The 19,163-nt window shown below is 34.1% G+C and overlaps 3 protein-coding genes across 6 annotated transcripts in view; 1 reads left to right on the forward strand and 2 right to left on the reverse strand.

The window, feature by feature from the left end:
• The window catches only part of LOC104823683 (CSC1-like protein RXW8), a 7,862-nt gene extending 5,980 nt beyond the window's left edge, over positions 1–1,882 (forward strand). For 2 of the 4 annotated variants that reach the window (XM_010555364.1, XM_010555365.2), the window contains one exon: positions 112–750. In XM_010555364.1, the coding sequence (XP_010553666.1) occupies positions 112–248 (137 nt within the window). In that variant the 3' untranslated portion in view covers positions 249–750. Of the gene's footprint in view, positions 1–111; positions 751–1,286 lie in introns of those variants that run through there. The other 2 variants (XR_773355.1, XR_773356.1) reach the window with 2 other exon arrangements.
• A 142-nt stretch (positions 1,883–2,024) lies between these two features.
• On the reverse strand, positions 2,025–6,538 carry LOC104823684 (amino acid permease 1-like). The gene is made up of 6 exons (XM_010555366.2): positions 6,098–6,538; positions 4,516–4,609; positions 4,229–4,443; positions 3,809–3,951; positions 2,981–3,208; positions 2,025–2,584 (listed from the first exon to the last, which is right to left on the reverse strand). Exons 1-6 carry the CDS (start codon positions 6,453–6,455, stop codon positions 2,156–2,158), a joined length of 1,467 nt encoding a protein of 488 aa, XP_010553668.1. The 5' UTR covers positions 6,456–6,538; the 3' UTR covers positions 2,025–2,155.
• Positions 6,539–12,317: 5,779 nt separating this feature from the next.
• LOC104823685 (receptor-like protein kinase HAIKU2) lies at positions 12,318–15,654 on the reverse strand. Its single transcript, XM_010555367.2, has 2 exons — positions 12,933–15,654; positions 12,318–12,838 (listed from the first exon to the last, which is right to left on the reverse strand). Exons 1-2 carry the CDS (start codon positions 15,490–15,492, stop codon positions 12,465–12,467), a joined length of 2,934 nt encoding a protein of 977 aa, XP_010553669.1. The 5' UTR covers positions 15,493–15,654; the 3' UTR covers positions 12,318–12,464.
• Positions 15,655–19,163: the final 3,509 nt, after the last annotated feature.

Raw genomic sequence — 19,163 nt, forward strand, 5'->3', positions numbered from 1 at the left:
TTTGTTTTTTTGGGGGGGGGGGGGGTTGTCTGTTATTGGAGTCGGTTTTTTACATGTTTTTTAAAATAAAAATCATACTTAAGTTCTTTTCTGATATTCTTTACTTTTCAGGTGGAGAGAACGGCAAAGGTAAAGAATTATGGGAGGTTTTCCAGAGCAATGAAGAGAAAGAAGAAAGCGGCGAATGTGCTGAGATCAAGCCCTGTACTAGCCCCAGTGTTTCTCCAAAGCTGATTGAGCTTTCGTGACCGAACGCAGAGCTCAGGTTTAAGTAGGTGGAGGAGTTGCACTCCATATATCTTCACTCCATGAGTTGTTCAGACAGAACAAACTTCTTGGAACAGCCATCCATCTTGACAACGTGGTACGGGGATCAGGAGGGAGCATATGGTAACGAGATTCCGTGCCTTTGAAGAGGGGGAATATATGGTTGCTTTGGAGTATCTGTCCTTTTGTAGATAATAAATACCCTCTAGGAAATGTAGGCGTTCGAAGTGAAGGAAAAAAAGGGGGGGAAAGTCACAGAAATATGTGTAGTCCTCCTAAGATAAAGAAGTACATTTCATAGTTCTGGCCAACAGAAGGAGAACGGTGAAGAAAAACACTCATCTGCTTCTTTCTTGGAACAGCAACCATATCTACGTGTGAGGTTTTATACTCATTTTTTCTGCAGACGTGAAAAGGTGAGTGATTAAACCGAGCAGACAACCTCTGTTACGGTTCAAAGCAATGTCAGCAGCGTTTACCTGACCTGGGGCAGCGCCTACAGAAAGTTTCAACACCATTTATATATATATATGGCTGAGATCGTTTTCTATAGACGGACGGTCTAATACTTGTTTTAAATTTGGTGGTGTAGCATCAAACCCCAATGGATATAGAATTAAATTTCTAAAACCAAATACGAAATGTCCACCCTTATTTTTTTGCCAATAACCTTTGGTCTAACTATATCTATCTAAATTGAAAAACAATCTTACTCCAATTAATTTCTAAAAACGAATACAAAATGTTCATCCATACTTTTGGCCAATGATTTTTTTTTTGTTAAGATCGGTTCAGTTGGCCTTCGATTCAACTATATTCATCGTGAATTATAAAACAGATTTGCTGCAGTGTTAAACCAATGATATTGCATCATCCTCCAGGTTCTTGGATCTTTATTTGAACTGTGACAATGCAAGAAATTATTGATAAAAGTAAATTTTCATTTTTTTTATGTTTTTTTCTTCTTTGTTTAATTTTAGAAAAATTATAATAGATTGATTTTTTAATTATGAATCAAGTCGGAATCATTCGCTAATTTCACTTATTAGCGTGGGCCGTGGGATGAGCTAAGCAAGGACGTCACAGTGGGAGCCGTCAATCTCCTCGTCAACTCTCTTTCTTTCAGATAAAGCTTGACTCTAAATTTTCCATCACTCGTAGATATTTTCGGCGGAACCGAAGATAAACCCATGATTTCTCCGCCGCCAAAGTCTCAGCCTTTGGAATCTCCGCCGCGGATTCGTGCGTGTTCACTCCCTCGGTTCATCAACTGTTCTTGCATTTTCTTCTTCCGAGACGATGGTTCTACTGATACTTGTCCTGAGATTGATCTATCTCTGTCTCTTCCACAGACACAGATACGAAGTGGGCACTCTCTCGTATGTCGCCTTGTCGCTTGTAGCCATCGCTTTTGATCTTCTCTGTACAGTCACGTGGCTTGGTTATGTTATTGCTTAGGTTACTGCCACTGTTTTTGTGATTCCATTCGAGAAGGAACTGAAACAGAGCATTGATGCTTTGATTCAGCGATCATGGTTTGTTCATTGTAGTTTTGATTTATGATGTAAGGTTTCTTTTTTTATTCAAATGAAATATTATGGGTTATTGCAGTTCACAACATTGATGTTCTTCTGGCATGAAACTTTCCTCATATCTTCAGAACTCTGAGCCATAGGACTGTAACAATGGAGTTGTTCTTGTCCGGTTTGATCTTGGTTTCGATTTCGGTTCCAGTTTAGTTCGGTTTGTTCATGATCGGAATAACAGAAACCTGCATATAAAATGTTGAGTACAGTATCTTATTTGAAAAACACAAACTGTTATATGTTTTCTCGAATGAGGATTTTCTCCTAAAACTCTCACGAAGAAGAGATAGAGGTTTAACAAATCATTCATGGATCGGTCGGAAAGGCTTGTAAGTCCGGACACTCTGTATCAGTCCCTGGATAGATCCTACCGCCGCAACGATAGACACGACGAAGCAGAGCCAGTTGAGGATCTTCAGCCATGTCCATCGGAACGAGAATTTCTTGATCTTCGATTGAGCGATGTGCATTTCGATCGGGAAGTAAACCGTCAATGGCCAGAACGAGGCTGCCCCGATCAGACCCAAGATTGCATTGAAGAAGGGAAATATCATCGCCAAGATCGTTGTGACGATCACGTACGCCGTCCTCCACACCAGTCTAAAGAAGTTGATGTGGAATTTGCCGAGCAACGGTACGTTTAGCCCGTGTTCCGCCGTGATGAACTTGCTTTCGGGCCATTTCCTGCCACATTTTTTCTCCACGAAGCTGAAAATCGGTTGGCAGAACACCTGAGAGCAATGCACACATTTGTTATCGACACTTAAAAATGATGTGAATTGACCGTCAACTAGGGTTGGGCATGGGTACCCGAGACAGCGGGTATCTGTCAAGCAAGTATCCGAAATTCGGATAGACGATCCGTACTCACTCCTATTGACAACAACTATGTTATTGGGTTTTAAGTATCCTGACCGAAAAACCCCAAGGAGGCGAGACCAAAGTTGGGTATACTAGAAAACTCGGGTACCCGGCACTGCCACTCCTATCGACAATGACAATGATCTCTGGGTTTTGAGTGCCCTGTCCGAAAAAACCCGACAAGGCAAGACCAAGGTCGGGTACGCCAAAAAACTCGGGTATCCAAGCTGTGCTAACTCCTATAGAAAACAACGATGTTTGAGTACCTGATAAGCCCCGATCAGGTGGAAGGCTATGCAGGCGTTGGCGAAGTCGATGAGCCAAAACGGTTCATAAAACCCGAAATCGGTAAGGAAGTCCCCTGGAGCTTCGTTTCCGAAAGCGGCATAACCCACGCAGCCACACAAGACGTAGAACAGAGTCGTGGTCGACACTCCGACAAGGCTCGCCCTCTTCATTGCCTTGTTCTCCGCTGGACTTGATCTTAGTGTGTCCTGAAAAGTAACACATTTTTCACATCCAAAATTACACGTTTCAGATTTGCCTTAAGGTTACCGAAAACCTGATTCATTCGACCCGAAATACGTTATATCTCTAACGTAAATCACCCAAACCCCGATTCGTTTGACCCGAGATACATTAGAAATATTATGTAAATCACCGAAAACCCGATTCGTAGACTAAAATCGTCGATAAAACCCTCAATATTAGAGGTGACGAATTTGGTTAATAACTAAATAGAAGAACCGATCTGAACTGAAGAATGTACAATTATATTCAAACCGAATCCGATATAAAAATCGAATGGTTATGAATTTTTTAAAACCGAATTAAAGAATCTAAACCGAACCAAACCGGATGGAGGAAAAAAATAATCAAGAAACCGAAAATTTTTTCGAAAAATGAGTGATTTTATCAACAAAATCTTAGGATGTGTGGTGGTGGGTGAGTGCATGATAAGGCTAAGAACGATGTGGTCCATAGAGAACCTAATTGTCACTGTCAATAATCTCTCCATCATATCTTATACGCAACTGCCATTCATTGTATTGTGTTGTGACCATAATTCATATATTTTCCGACAACAAACTTGCCTGAATCTCGATGAGAACGGTCGAGAAAGCGTAGGCGAACGCGATATCTCCGACCGCCTGAAACGTTTTCCAGACCTTTTCCGACGCCGTTATCCCCTCCCCGACTTGCACTCCCGTCAAGCTCGTCTTCCCGGTTTGCCCACCTGCGTGCGGAGAAAATTTAAGAAGATTATAATACAATAGTGTTATGAAATATTTAGATTTGATAATATATATATAGATCTATATAATGTTAGAAATGATATTATTAAAGCCGAACCACATCAAACCGAAAAAATCAAAATAGTCCCTAAACCAGAACCGGTTCGAGTATTAAAAACTAGAGAGAAAAAATCGAATTAAAAAACATTTTTCAAACTCATGATATAAGAACTGGTTTTTTCACATTTTGCTATAACCGAACCGAATCTCGAAGAGTACCTGCGACGGCAGCGATGGACAGACCGACGCCGATAGATGCGTAAGCGAACGACATGATAGCGGCGAGGATCGACAGGAAAGAGAGTTTATGGAAATTAGGGATTTGGCTCAGAAGAATCTGAATGCAGCCGAACACCGCCATGTACGGATAGTGCGACGTGGAACAATCTGCCTTGTGTCCCTTGTCGTGGTAACAGTTGGATCTTTGGATCGCCCTGTCCCATACCATCATTACAACATTAATTAAATAAATAACCATACGAAATCGCATTATTGAATACACTTACACTAAGCTGATGGAGGCAGTGATGGTGTAACCAATTGTGATGCCTATCAGATTCCCGTATTGTGCCATCCCACATAACTGCACTTTTCTACCACCTGTCGTTTATTTTTTCAAAAAAATATTATTGGTTAGTATTTCATTTCATATATTTTTTACATCTTCGTTTGTTATTCGGAAATTTGTTAGAGTGATAATGATCAAAAAATTCATTCAAAAATTATATATATAAAGTCGTCGATATTCTGGTTTTAGTTAAAATTCTATTTAAATATTATCTTATTTCAGTTATTTTTTATATTGGATATGTATTAAATTTGGATATAGTAGTATCCACAACGATTAGGAGCGTAAAACGGGTTAGGCCGCCACTCTAATCCATTTTTTAACGTATCAAAAATAGACCAACCAACTCAAATCATTTTAACCCGCAAATCAAATGAGTCGATAGACGAACTAAATATTTAGTTTTTTAAAATATTTAAAATATAATAAAAAAATAAAAATTTAAAACAAAACAAACTAAATATCTAATAAAAATATAATTTTTATATAAAAATATTAAAAATTAAAAAAATGGGTCTACGAGCTAGTCTATAGACTCGCTGAACTGACTCACCACGAATATGATTCGTGATGAATTCACTCGTTTAGTCCATTTGTTTCTGGACTCAAATATTCTAAACCCAATTCGAAAAAATTGTTGTCCGATTCGCAAACCAACCCGCGATCAGGGTTCATTTTACACACCTAAGATCGATTCATTCGATTGTGTAAATTCCTATATATATATATATATATTCGATCAATCAATCCATGTGAGAAAGTAACTTGATGAAAAGATATAAGCATCCAAACTCAATGCGACGAGAAAAAGTTTGAACGAAACCAGAAAATTGACTGACAAAAATAATTATGAAGCATTAATTAGGACCCGAAAACAACAAAGAAAAAAATATTATTAATTTATATGAAACCAACAATTTTCATATCCCCAAGGAAAACCGACATTACTTTTTCCCTCTCACCAAACCACAGCTAGCCTAACCACAAAAATGCAAAATGCAAATTTAATTCATAATCTCTTTAATATTTAATTACAACTTCTTTATAACACATCTAAAAAAATTGCCTGAGAACCCTAAAATTTATTAGAATCTAGAATTAGCCCAATTTTTGAAACCCGAAATTTTCCGAATATAAATCCTGAAAATTTTAAAAATCAAACCTATTGCATTTTCTTATCATATTTAAAATACAAAAAAAAAACTAAAAACCCAGATGAAATCTATAAATTCTACCTCGAAAATGCTAAAACTCGAATAAAATCTGGTAGAGATCCATACCAAAAACACAAAAAAGATCATGAATTCGAATAATATTTCGTACAAGAGCCAAGTGATTTAACCTCAATCCGAAGAAGAAGAAAAGGGCATATCGATGGATTTCACTTTGAAAAAAAAAAACATTTACAAGAATGCCACGAAAAAAGATAAAGGAAAAAAACAATTAACTAACAAAACCCCAGAAAAAAAAAAAGATCAGAAGAAAAAAAAAATGAGGGAGGGGATTTTTTTTCAGCGTACCGAGATAAGACCGGACAACTTCCATGTAAGTGTAGTTGCGTTTACCGGTGACCGGATCGGGAGAGCGGTAACAGTCGGCGAGCATGGTGGATGTGAAATAAGTTATAACGCTGAAGATCATCAAAATTACGGGACCTGCCACCCATCCCAGCTGCGCAATCGCCCATGCCAACGACAACACTCCCGACCCTATCACCGCCGTTATTATGTGCGCGCTCGCCGTTAACCACGTCCCCGTCCTCTTCTCCCTCCCGTCATCGTCCACCAGTTTTCCGGCGGAAAATACGGCGGATTTATCGCCGGATTCTGCCGCTGATGGGTTCTGGTTGTGGTGGTGCTCTGTGTTGAGGGACCTCATGGTTGTGAGGAGGGGGAGAGAGAGAGAGAGAGAGAGAGAGAGGGGAGAGTGAATAAATGAAGGGTTTGTCTTGTGGTTCTAAAAAATATCACTGTGTGTAGATATATATACATATACGTATATGTATATATGTGTGTGTGTGTCGATATGTGAGCATATATGCTTATATAAGACGTATACGGAATGTGGGGAGAAGAAGCCAAACGAAAAAAAATCATTTGGTTTTTTGATGAATTTTGTTTTTCTTTAAATATTTTACATTAAATTTGAATTAAATAAATTTGGTTTAATGGATGTAAGCAAACTGAATATACAGATTTCTAATTGCTACGAATTATGTCCTTTTTTGGTGGTGTCTAGGATCTATGCATTAACCTTAATGTGGAAATCTTTAATTACCACGATTTCATTTTTGTAGATTTTAAAAAAAGAAATTTAAGCTTGTTGGAATAATTCTATATATATATGCATATATGATAAATTCAGCTATGGTTAACTGTTTATGTTCTTGGAGTTTGGAAACACGTCTGAGATTAATCTCTATAGATTCGACAAATGAGATTCCTTTCCATGGATTTTCTTAATTTGTTTTAGAATATATTTAATATTTTCTTAAAATAATGCAAAACAAAATGAGATATAAAAGAGAAATTACACAAATAATATCCGAATTTTTCAAATTTGTTAAAAAATAAAACTTTAACTATTTTTTGTCAAATAAGTCCTAAATTTTAATATTATTATATAAATAAACCTAAACTTTCAAAATCATGTCACATTTACCCCTTAATTTTGACATAATATTTCATTTCAATTATGATTTTAATTAAATGTTACCACATCACTTGTCATGTTATAATCGAAATATATATCATATTTTTCTTCTATTTTTTTTTTAAAAAATTTAATAAAAATAAGTATAAATATTCACATACATATATATTAAGTCTAAATTTTCATATTTTTGGAGTTTTGATAGTATGGATTTAATCTTTAAATATTCGATAAATGGGGTTATTACCCTATGAGATTTTATAAATTTATTTTAGAATATATTTAATATTTATTAAAATAATGCAAAATAAAATGAAATATAAAAGAAAAATTAGAAAAATTATATCCAAACTTGTCAAATTTGCCAAAACAAAATTTTAACTAATCTTTTTATTAAATAAATCTCAAACTTTGATATTGTTAAACTCGGAGATATTCCAAATGATTAAGTGTCAATTATAATTTTGACTAAATTTTCATATCATCTACCATCTTATCAAAATACATGTCATATTTTTTTTTAAAAAAAAATATTTTTTTTAAAAAAATAAATAGAAAACAAAATAAATATATATATATATATATATATGACAAATTTAGTTTTAAAGGTTAAGTATGTGTATTCATGTGGTTTGGAGAAACCTTTTAATAGTATGAGATTTAATCTCTAAAAAATCGATAAATGAGGTTCGTGTTCATCCAACAACGTGATATTTTTTTTAATTTTTTTAGAATATATACGAACTTTAAAAATTATGTTATACTTAACCCTAAATACTGAAATTGACATTTCAAATGATGGTATATCAATTTTGATTTTGATTAAACGTTGTTCAATATTATTATCAAAATAGATATCATATTTTTCTTTTCAATAATTAAAAACTTTTCAAAAAATCAATAAAATAAAATAAATATAAAATATAAATATTTATACGCATATATAGATATTTAATATGTTCAGCATTTGACAGTTAAATATATTTTTTGAAGTTTATAGACACCTTTTAATAGTATGGGATTTAATTTCTAAATATTTGATAAATGAGATTTCTGTACAGATAAATTTTTTTATTTATTTTAGAATACATTCAATATTTTTTAAAATAATGTAAAACAAAATAAAATATAGAATAAAAAAGTGGATACCTTTACGAATTGTTCGAAATTTACTTAAAAGATACCTATTTTTCTGATAAAACAACTATTATTTATAGGATCAACATTATATCCTATGTATTAAATAAGCATCCAAACATTTTCGTGCTAAACAACTATTTATTAATTAAAAATATAGAAATAGTTTTTTTTAATTATGGACATACTTACTTACGGATTTATTTCTTTTTATATATGGTAATTATGTATAAAATAAAATATTTTTAAATGTATCTTGGAATTAGTATTCCACCAAAAAAGGATATTTTGGAAAAATCAATTAAATTTTAGATAGATACATTTGTATACATAAGAATCTAATACGATTTTACCAAAAATAAAAAAACTAATATGCAAATGATGGTTGGGGATATACCAAATATAAACGTCAAAAATCAACAAAATTCCAAAAAAAAAAACTTAACAAGGTATTTCTATATTTGAGGCCCGAAAATTATTTCAATTTTTTTTATTAAACTTACAATTGAAAATCTGTCATGAATAATACTGAAAACATATATATATATATATATATATATATATGTGCGTATGTGCGCGTGTGCGTGTGTATCGTTGTCAACAAACTAATTGGAGAAAAAAGAAAACAATTTTGAATAATGAAACGCAAACTATATGTTCACATGTGAACTATGTGACACCATAAAATGCAATGTGTAATTGAAACTTCTAACAGATTCAGGACATAAATGGAATTTTATTAAACAAAATCCAAAAAAAAAAATGGTGCAACGCGAATGATAAAGTTGTATTTTGTAACGACTGAAAAGGTGAGGGTTCTTTTACAGAAGAATTCAAACTTGAGGTGGTGAATCTGAATTTAACCCATAGTTTCACAACAAGTGTCGTAAGATTCCTGCAATTACGTGTTATATTTTAAATAAAAAAGGCACATGAGACAACCGACCCCTTCACTACCCAAAAAAAAATGTTTCTAGATTTTTTATTATCTATTAATATTAGACGTTTAGAATTTGAATTTCAATAAATTTATTTTAATATTTTAAAATTTGAAAAATATATTGATTTTTTATATATAATATCTATTAATTTTCTATTTATTACTTTTTAAATAATTAAAATATTATATTCAATTAATTTTTAAATGAAATTCCACTTATATACATATATAAAAATAGGGCTATCATAATATATTGTGTTATGAATGGCGATAGATTTTATTTTGAGTATTTGTAATATTTATAAATCTAAAACATAGACTTTTTGGTTAATTATTTTACTAAAATAATTTTCCAAATTTAAAAAAAAACTAAATTTACCAAATATTAATTATTAAATTTTTTTTGTTTTTAAATTTTAAAAACTCAAAAACGATTTCCATCCAACCCCTTTAATATATTTTTTTTAATAGGTACATTTGTTATCGACATTTGTTTCTTACCTAATTGTTTCTAGAACCTTTTGGAAATTGGTCATATCCATAAATTTCGGGTAATTAAAATGGGTTTTGATTAGTTTCTCTTTGAATGATGAATATAATTTCATGCGGAAGATCCTCTTTTCTAAGAGAACAAAAATGGGATGGAGCAAAAATTAATTACCTTGGCATCTTACTCTACCGATTTAATCCTTAAATATGAAATTTTAAATAATCATAAACAATATTTTTTACGAAAATTATTCACATAAATTTGGTAAACCTTCGAATTATTAAAAAAAAATCTCATTCTAAAATAATTTTAGAATTGAAGATATTGAAGATATGTGGACGGAAAGGCGTATTATTAGTACACTTGTGATTATACCGCCACCACGCTTTTCCCGTACTAACTTCTTAATACTTTGTATAATATTTACTTGTTATATTTTGTAATATTTTTAAGAAAGGGTTTGAAACTATAAAAAAAAAATTGTTTTGGATTCACCATCTTATATTTATAAATAATTCCAATATATCTGGATATTGAATCCAAAAAAATAAAAAAAGATAGATCTCTTTAAGTAGGCGTGATTGTGGATTGAATTTTCAGTTTTTATTTTCCGACCCTTTACACAAGTTGTCTAATTTATTATTCTCTTTTTCAGATATCAGAATTTGATACTTGGATTTCATTTTATATTTTTGAAATATATAGTTTTTATAATTAAAAGGGGAAATATCATGTATAAATTATAATATAAGGTTAGTCGTCAAAAAAATTTCACATGTTTCCCTGGTTTCTAATTAATTTGTAAACTTGAACTTCAAATGGCCAGATATATACATATATATATATATATATATATATAATGATGGTGACTAATGATATGTCGGTTTTCCGCATAATAAGTGGACGTCAATACAAAACTCTAACTAGGGAGGGGGGACGATGATAAGAAATGACACGTGGAAAAAACGAAATGCAAATAAATTCCAATTTATCATCATACAATGATTTGGAGGGAAGACCATCACTTTATTTCCCATATGGCTTCTGAGTTATCGCCATGGAACCAAATTCTGTTAGGAGTCAAAATCAGTAGAGAACCTGGAGCCATTTCAAATGGAAAGTCAAAAAGGTACAGCAAAATATGAAATAATAATAATAATGATATTACATATATCCACAAAAAAAAAAAAAGAGAATATTAAGTATGGTGAGTGATCATATGGGTTCTTAGATTCCCCATTGAAATTATTCCGTAAAATCCTAATTCTCCCTTAGAAAACATCGAATTGAACCACGATTTTTATTTTTTTTTAATTTGAAAAGTCTGATGACCATAAAATGACAGGTATTTTGGATTCAATTATTTATGAATTCGTTTTTTATTTTTAGAAAATTAAAGGTCGAATTCTATTCATATTCTTTTTAAATTCAATTTTTATTAAAAAAATTATTTTTTATAGATTATAAAAAATAATTCAACTGGTAATCCTAAATTTATAATGTATAATCCAAGAACAAATAATTCAACTGGTAAGAGGTGGTATAGATTATAAAACTCCTTTTTTAATATAGGTTTGAGTTTTCACTAAGGAAAGAGAATGACATAAATTTATTCGATTTTATAGGATATATATAGTTCGGTCAAAAAACCGATAAATTTTCGTATTACAAAAAAAAAAAGAATATGGGTATATATATTCTCTCCACGTGAAAAGAATTTTTTCACTTTTTCAACTTTGAATTGAGATGCTCTTCGTGATGCCAATGAGTTTTCTTAGCTTTGGAAAAAGTTTGCGTCTTTTTCTAACACTTTGGTTTAGGTTTAATGTTTGCCTAAAATTGTTGATGGAATATTTAGTTCTTTATTCTTGAATTTTTAAAAGTTTTCTTGAAATTTGTAATTCTAGTTAGAGTGAGTAAATAGTAAATTAATTAACGAGTAATTCATCCCATTATAGTTTTTTATATGAATAATTCATAATATCCATGTCATGTACTTCATGGGTACACAAATTTTTACACATTTAAAAAACGAAACATAGATATTATGTTTTTTTACATGTAAAAAAATCACATTAATTTACGACATTACAACAGAACCAATATATTGATCCCTTTAACATCGGTGTGAAAAAACCACTTCTGTATATATATATATATAAAATAAACATTAACAACTAACAAGCTCATTATCCATTGGGCCTGGCCCAAAAGCCCAATTCTGTCCGGGTCGGATCCACAAAATGGGTGCATGGGTTGGGTACGACCCAAAAATTATCTGTAAAATAAGTAAAAATGTACATATAATACCTGCGAGTTCAAGTTTTTGTTTCAAACCAAAAATCTAATATTTATTAAAAATTTATAAGATTGGGATTTCAAGATTCGTTTTGTTTTGTGTTCTAATTTCTACCGTTTCTTTTCAAGATTCTTGATATTTTCCTTTAACCAAAATAAGATTCTTGCTGCTTTAAGCCCAAACAAGCGAATCTGCAACGCAGTTCTCGAGTTCCGTACGGTCGGTCCAAAAAAAGATTCGTCGCCTCGTTAGGTTTTATTCTTTTCGGATCGAATTTTTTTTTTAAAAAAAAAGAAAAACACGAGATTACATTGTGAATAATAATAACACCCTCTTATAGGTCACACTATCTATTTCACAAAATCTACGTCAATTCATCTCTTTGATCTTGAGATCATCGTCTTTGCTTACAACGATGCCCACCAATTTGCAAGGTTCTGCTTCCTCAATCATCTGAACAACTCTCCTCATCGTCGGCCTCGAGCTCGGGATCTTACCCGTGCACAGGATCCCGATCCTTAGGACCTTTACCGCGTCTGCTCGGTAGGTTTCGGGTATCCTTTTATCCACCATTTCCGTTACCCGGCCTTTGCTCTTCAGATTGTCACTCACCCACTTCACAATGTCCTTGTTCTCCCCGAACTCCGCCTCTATCGGCTTTTTTCCCGTCACTAGCTCCATCAACACTACCCCAAAACTGTACACATCGCATTTCTCGTTCACCCTCGACGTGTATCCGTACTCTGCAACCAAATAGAGAACGATTAGTTTATCATCAAATTCATACGTTTTCAGAATCTTGAAGAATAAGGTCAGGAATTCACTCGTTGGATGTACCTGGAGCTATGTATCCGTATGTTCCAGCGATGATATGGGTCGAATCTAGACCTGTATTATCGGCTCGGAGGATCTTTGCAAGCCCGAAATCCGCGATCCTCGGCTTGAACTTCTCGTCTAACAAAATGTTACTTGACTTGACATCTCGGTGAATCACAGGTTTCTCGTAGCCGTGATGTAAATACTCGAGCCCTTTCGCTGCGCCTAAAGCGATCTCGTACCTCGTTTCCCAGCCGAGAACCGATTTCTTGAACGTGTGAAGCATATCCCATAGGCTTCCATTGGGTAAGTACTCGTAAACCAACAAGCTCGAATCTGAATCCTCGCTTGTGATGCTACAATATAGCTTCACAACGTTTACATGCCTTATCGAGCTCAATGTTTGCACCTCTCTCTCAAATTCCTTCGATTTCCCGTCCCGTTCCACTGCGAGTATCGGTGTCGAGCTTCGGGTTTTGGCCTCAGCCCAAGGTTCTTTTCCATTTCGTATGTGTTTCACTGCGAGTTCTTTACCGTCATTGAGGACTACTCTGTACACCTCTCCACACCCGCCTTTACCGATCAAATTCTCGTCTTTGATGGAGTTTAGGATCTCATCTTCCGAGAAGCTCAGCACACGGAACGATTTCAGGCTCCAAGATCCGCGTCTAAGCCCGAGATCGTGATCCTTGTCGCGTTTCTTCGAGTACAAGAAAAACCCGAGGGCTGCGATCATGATCATTAACCCGAAAACCAGACACAAGACGAAGATATGGGTGTCGCCGCGAGATCGTGAAGGTTTCGAACATCGGGTGAAAGACTTGATAATCATGCTGCAGAGGCTAGGGTTTCCATTGAAGCTACCGTTATACGCCTCGATGGACAATGACTGAGGAATGCTACCAGACAATCTGTTGTTAGATAGATCAAGAAGGCTGAGCCTTAGAGACCCTAAACTCGACGGAATCCTGCCCGAGAGCTTGTTATCCGACAAATTCAGCGAGTTTAGCGTCGGGAGAGATCCCAAAGTGACTGGAATTTCGCCCGAGAGGGTGTTTCCGGCCATGTTTATTTCGCTAAGTGCCACGCAAGAGCCTAAAGAATCCGGTATGCGACCGGAGAAGACATTGCCCTGCAGCTTCAGACTGCTAAGTCTTTTCAGTTTCCCGACAGAGCTCGGGATTTTGCCCGAAAGAAGATTGTTGTAAAGCTCGAGGGCGACCAAAGATTCAGCTCCGTTGATCTCCTCGGGCAACTCATCTGACAATTTGTTGTATCCTGCTAACAGTTTCCCGAGCTGTTTGGCGTTCTTGATGCTTGTCGAGATCGGACCTTCGATCTGATTCTGAGCGATGTCGATGATTTCAAGCTTCGGTAAGCCCCAGAGACCGGAAGGGACTGTCCCGGTTAGCGAGTTGTTGCTCACTCTGAAACGTGTCAGAGTCGAACAATTCGCGTAAGATTCCGGTATCGAGCCTGTGAATCTGTTCTGCAGAATCAGAAGGGATTTCATGGTACCGCGTTTGCACATGTCGGGAGGAATTGGTCCGGTGAGAAGATTCTCCGACACATCTATGAAGTCGAAATCAGCCCAGGATCCGAGATCTTGAGGCAGAGGACCTGTCAACTTGTTCGTGTACAGAGAAAGGTTAACAAGCTCCTTGAACTGACCGAACTCGGTCGGGATCTCACCAGAGAATTCGTTCTCGAAGAGCTGCAGAGATTCAAGGTTCATCAGGAACCTCAATTCCGACAAGTCTCCTTCGAGAAAATTCGTCGAAGCATCGAAGTTTCTGAGATTTGTCAAGTTCCTGAATCCTAGAGGAAGCTTCCCCGTCAAGGAATTGTTGTAGAGCTCGAGCTGCCTTAGCTTCGTAAGTCTCCCGATGTCAGGTGGAATCTCTCCGGTGAGACTATTGTCGGAGATCTCCACGTTCTGCAATTCCGACAAGTTCCCGATATCCGGCGGGATTTTTCCGGCGATGCTGCAGTTCGAGAGATACAACCACGAGAGCTTCTTCAGAGATAGAATCTCCTCAGGAAACGACGTCGTATCAAGAGGGTTGTCTCCGAGGCTCAAAACGACGAGACCCGTCGCGTTTCGTAGCGATTTCCAGGGAAACAGGCCGGAGAATCCACTCGAATTCAGATACAGATACTGTAATTGACTCAGAGAGGAGAACTCAGGAAACGAACCAGAGAACAAATTGTTGCCAAGATCCAGATACTGCAAATTCGTGCAATTACCCAAATCCCTGGGGACGATTCCCGACAAGAAATTGAATCCGAGAGACAGTTTCTGGAGATTTCGGAGCTCGCAGACCGAATTGAACGGGAAATTTCCAGTTAGGTTCCTGTTCGAGAGGTCGATCTCGGCGACGGAGCCTGCAGAATCGCAGGTGATTCCGGCGAAGCCACAAGCTCCGGCGACGGAATCCGGTTTCCAGGAATCGAAGACGGCGGAATCCGAAGCACCGAGTGAGGATTTGAGCTTGAGGAGGACTTGGAGGTCGTCGGATGAAACGACGAGGAACAGAGCAAAGAGGAGGTGGGAGATGAGATTTCGCGACGCCGGAGACATAACCGGAGAAGGAGGAGGAGAAGGGGGGGGTTTCTCCGGTGGCGGTTTTTACATCGGAAAATGCGGTTTTCCGGCGAAGCGATAACGATGGAAGACGGGAGGGAAGTTTGGTGGGAAGTTTGGTGCTTGAAGCGAAGTTCTACAAGTTCAATCTGTTGGGAACACAATTTTAAATATTCAAATACGGATTGACATGTATTTTGTTTATTATGTAAAATATATTTTGTTTAAATTGAAATTAACATAATAACGATTTGATAATTATAAAAGTTTGAATCAATTTTTGCTACATGACAAAAAAACGTGATTGCTGGACAGACCCCACAAAAGCGAAATAATTTTATTTAATTAATAATCTGTGGGATATAACAGCTATATTACGAGTTTTTGCAATATTTCCTTGTTTCTATATTAATATTTGTGAAGTTTATTTTTTCTACATATTTAAACTCGTTTACTTTTTTTATTACAAATATAAACCTACCGCAAGCTATTGAATAACTTTTTAATGTATTGAGAATAAAATACATTATTCTTAAATACACATACCCAAAAAAAAAGGATCAATGATAAAACAAACCAAATTAAACCCATCACATACAAACCATTTATTAAAGTAACAATCAAAATAATATAACCAATAAATACTCTTAATGCATACTATATATAAGTAACAACATTTTTTCCCTGTATAAGATATGATTTTGCATGCATTTTGGGTAACCATGGATATTGTATTGTCACGTTTCTTATATGATACACAGAATTATGTGTGAATTACCCTTGGGAAAAACGACTTATTATTATTATTATTATTATTATTATTATTATTATTATTATTATTATTATTATTATACAATCAAACCAACCTTTTAGGTGCATAAGTCACATTACATGTACATTAATATGCATATATAATATAATGTTCACACTAAAAATTTTGGACTTAGCTTTTGCGGACACAAAATAATATAAAAAAAAGTACCTTTATTAAAGAAATTATCGTTTGAAATTTTAAAGCAATCAGCGATGGCCAGAGAAGTTCGAGTATATGCAATTGGATTTATTTAGAATTTATTAAAAAGAAAAAGGAAATATCTTTTAGAATGCATTATATACATCAATTTAAGATAAAATCATCATCATATATATTTACAAATCTATATATAATATTTCTTATTTTTTATATACACGCGTTATTACTTTCAATAATTAAAAATATATTTCAATATCCAATCAATATTACATATTGTGTTCGGCCACACGTTTTTCGGGATCTTTTTAATGCTCCTAATATCCTAATCATATATATATATACACACATATATAGCTAAAGCATAGGTAATTAATTTGATTTTCACGTTCGGATTTATTTTAGTTCGGATTGTTGAGTTCTATTTATATGAAAGATGTAAATATATGATATAATAAAACAATAACACATTGCTCTCTCTCGATTCTATTTTCAATGGAAAGCAATTTTGTCACGTGCTGATTAGGTGGGAACACTAACGAATGGATTCCAACGACAGACAAAGACCAAAGACGCAAACAAAGACATCTTTGTAATAAAATTTCAACTTTTGTAATGAAGTTTCGTGGAAATAAAGGTGCTTTTACAAAAAAAAAAAAAAATCATTAGAAAAAAGATGACATAATTGAAGCCAAAGATAAGACAAAACGATTTTATAAGAGGCGAAAGCAAGGGCAAGTGCATGCACACGATGACCAAATTTTTTTACAAATAAAATAAAAGCGTTATTATCGTTACGTATAAGTTGGACTTCACTTCACTTTGCTCCTTTATTTTTTATTTTTTTTGTGATACATATATAAAGTATAAAAAGATACCATGCATGCATGTAGAATTTGATAGTATGGTTCCGATATATAAAAACGAATTGAATGACATGAAATAGCATCTAAAATAAATTGGACATAACACTTCTAAAACAAATTAATGTAATTCAAACTAGATTCAGAATAAATATGAAAATAATAATAAAAATCAAATAAAAACGATTTTTCTTTAGAAAATGAACATTAAAAAAAAACTAAATCTAACTAAAATAAAACCATGTCTTGTCCAAAAACTTGCACAAATCTAATGAGTATGGTCATTAAAAATCTAATAAAATAAACTAATTATAGATAATTTTAAGTGAACAAAAATAAATAAAGATGAAATAAATACAACCTAGAAAATAAGTAAAATAACTTTAATTGTTTTGTATAAAGCTACAGAGCCAAAGCAAAGCCACCACTTAGCAGACCAACAAGAAAAGTTGTCACCACTCATCTATTTGAATGAGATGTATGTACAAAGAAAAATCAAATGTCACCAATAAAATGAAGCTTTCAAAAACTCTTGAAAAAAAGATACCTTCGGATTTCGTATACTAACAATGAAATATACACTTTTATTTTCTAGAAGCTATAATAAACACTAATTATAAAAAAAAAAAATGGATTTACGAAAATATTAGTCTCTAGTTATTGATTACAAGCTTGATATTTACTCATGTCACGTATCATATTTATATTATATAAATAGTGGGCGGGTGTCGTCCACCAACATTAGGGTTGATTAAGTGTTATGGCCCGTTTAATAATATTAATAGGCGATTCGTGATTTCATATTGTAGAGATTAATTCGGAAGCCATATAATGCAATATATTTATTTGTGTTCATCTTTTTTAAAAGAAAAACAAGTGTCATTGTCGTTTGCGTGGAAAAGCTTGTCGATCTTGGAGCCGACTTAGTTGACTTTGACCGGAGATTTATCCACCGTGTCATAAATTTCCATAATTTCTGTCCGCTCCCCCAAAGTACATGATCTCTGGCCGTCACTCCCGACCAGATTTCTCAGCGCGTGTCACACACGCGGCTACCGTCACATTTAATAGTAGGTATTCAATTTCGTTTTATCTATAGTGTGAATATATATGATCAATATTAAGTTGTATCGTTTTCATATAATTATATATATATATATGTTTCGTATGATATAAATTCTATATATATGCATAGAGGAATATATTTACTAACACTAAAAATATATGATCTAATACTATATATTGGGGGTGATCAGAGGAGTTGGTCCGGCTCGAGCCCACACTCATTCCGAAGGTTTCGGAGTTAGTGTTCGGATTGACCGGTTTTTTTATTAGAATTTTCTTTAAAATATCAGATTTTTGAGATGGCCTGAATCAGGTTCGAAACTCGAATCAAGTCCAAAGTGTGATTTGAATCCGATCCAAAAATCTAATTTTTTTTAGTCGAAAAACTTAAACATAAAACCCCCTTTTTTTTGGGTTGGACTGAATCACTTCCAATCTCGCATCTAAATTGATATCCTACTATATATATATATATATATATATATATATATATATATATTGATTTATAAAAAAATGTACCAAGTTAAGATGAGGCAAGGACCTCCAAGAAAGATCTCTAATCAAGAGGGAGATTCTAAAGGACTACATTATATTTTAAACAAGTAATTATTCACCACAAGGGGAATTTCGAATCATTTTATCCGATTGATGAACTGATTTGATTCCTAATTATCTCCGATGATTAAATTGCCATAATTGGTTTGTTTCTCTAACGTCAATGAAAGTTCTTCAACGTTCATAGCGTTTAATGCACACTCCAAGGGCTTATT

This window comes from Tarenaya hassleriana, unplaced genomic scaffold (assembly GCF_000463585.1).
Source record: "Tarenaya hassleriana unplaced genomic scaffold, ASM46358v1 Cleome4, whole genome shotgun sequence".
NCBI lineage: Eukaryota > Viridiplantae > Streptophyta > Magnoliopsida > Brassicales > Cleomaceae > Tarenaya > Tarenaya hassleriana.

Excerpts from the sequence above, each read along its gene's own strand:
- LOC104823684 (XM_010555366.2), bottom strand. The coding sequence starts at position 6,455 with ATGAGGTCCCTCAACACAGAGCACCACCACAACCAGAACCCATCAGCG. Across the intron at positions 4,444-4,515 it reads ACTGCCTCCATCAGCTTAGT|GGCGATCCAAAGATCCAACT; the intron begins GTAAGTGTATTC and ends GGTATGGGACAG. Across the intron at positions 3,209-3,808 it reads CCGTTCTCATCGAGATTCAG|GACACACTAAGATCAAGTCC; the intron begins GCAAGTTTGTTG and ends GTTACTTTTCAG.
- LOC104823685 (XM_010555367.2), bottom strand. The coding sequence starts at position 15,492 with ATGTCTCCGGCGTCGCGAAATCTCATCTCCCACCTCCTCTTTGCTCTG. Across the intron at positions 12,839-12,932 it reads ATACGGATACATAGCTCCAG|AGTACGGATACACGTCGAGG; the intron begins GTACATCCAACG and ends ATTTGGTTGCAG.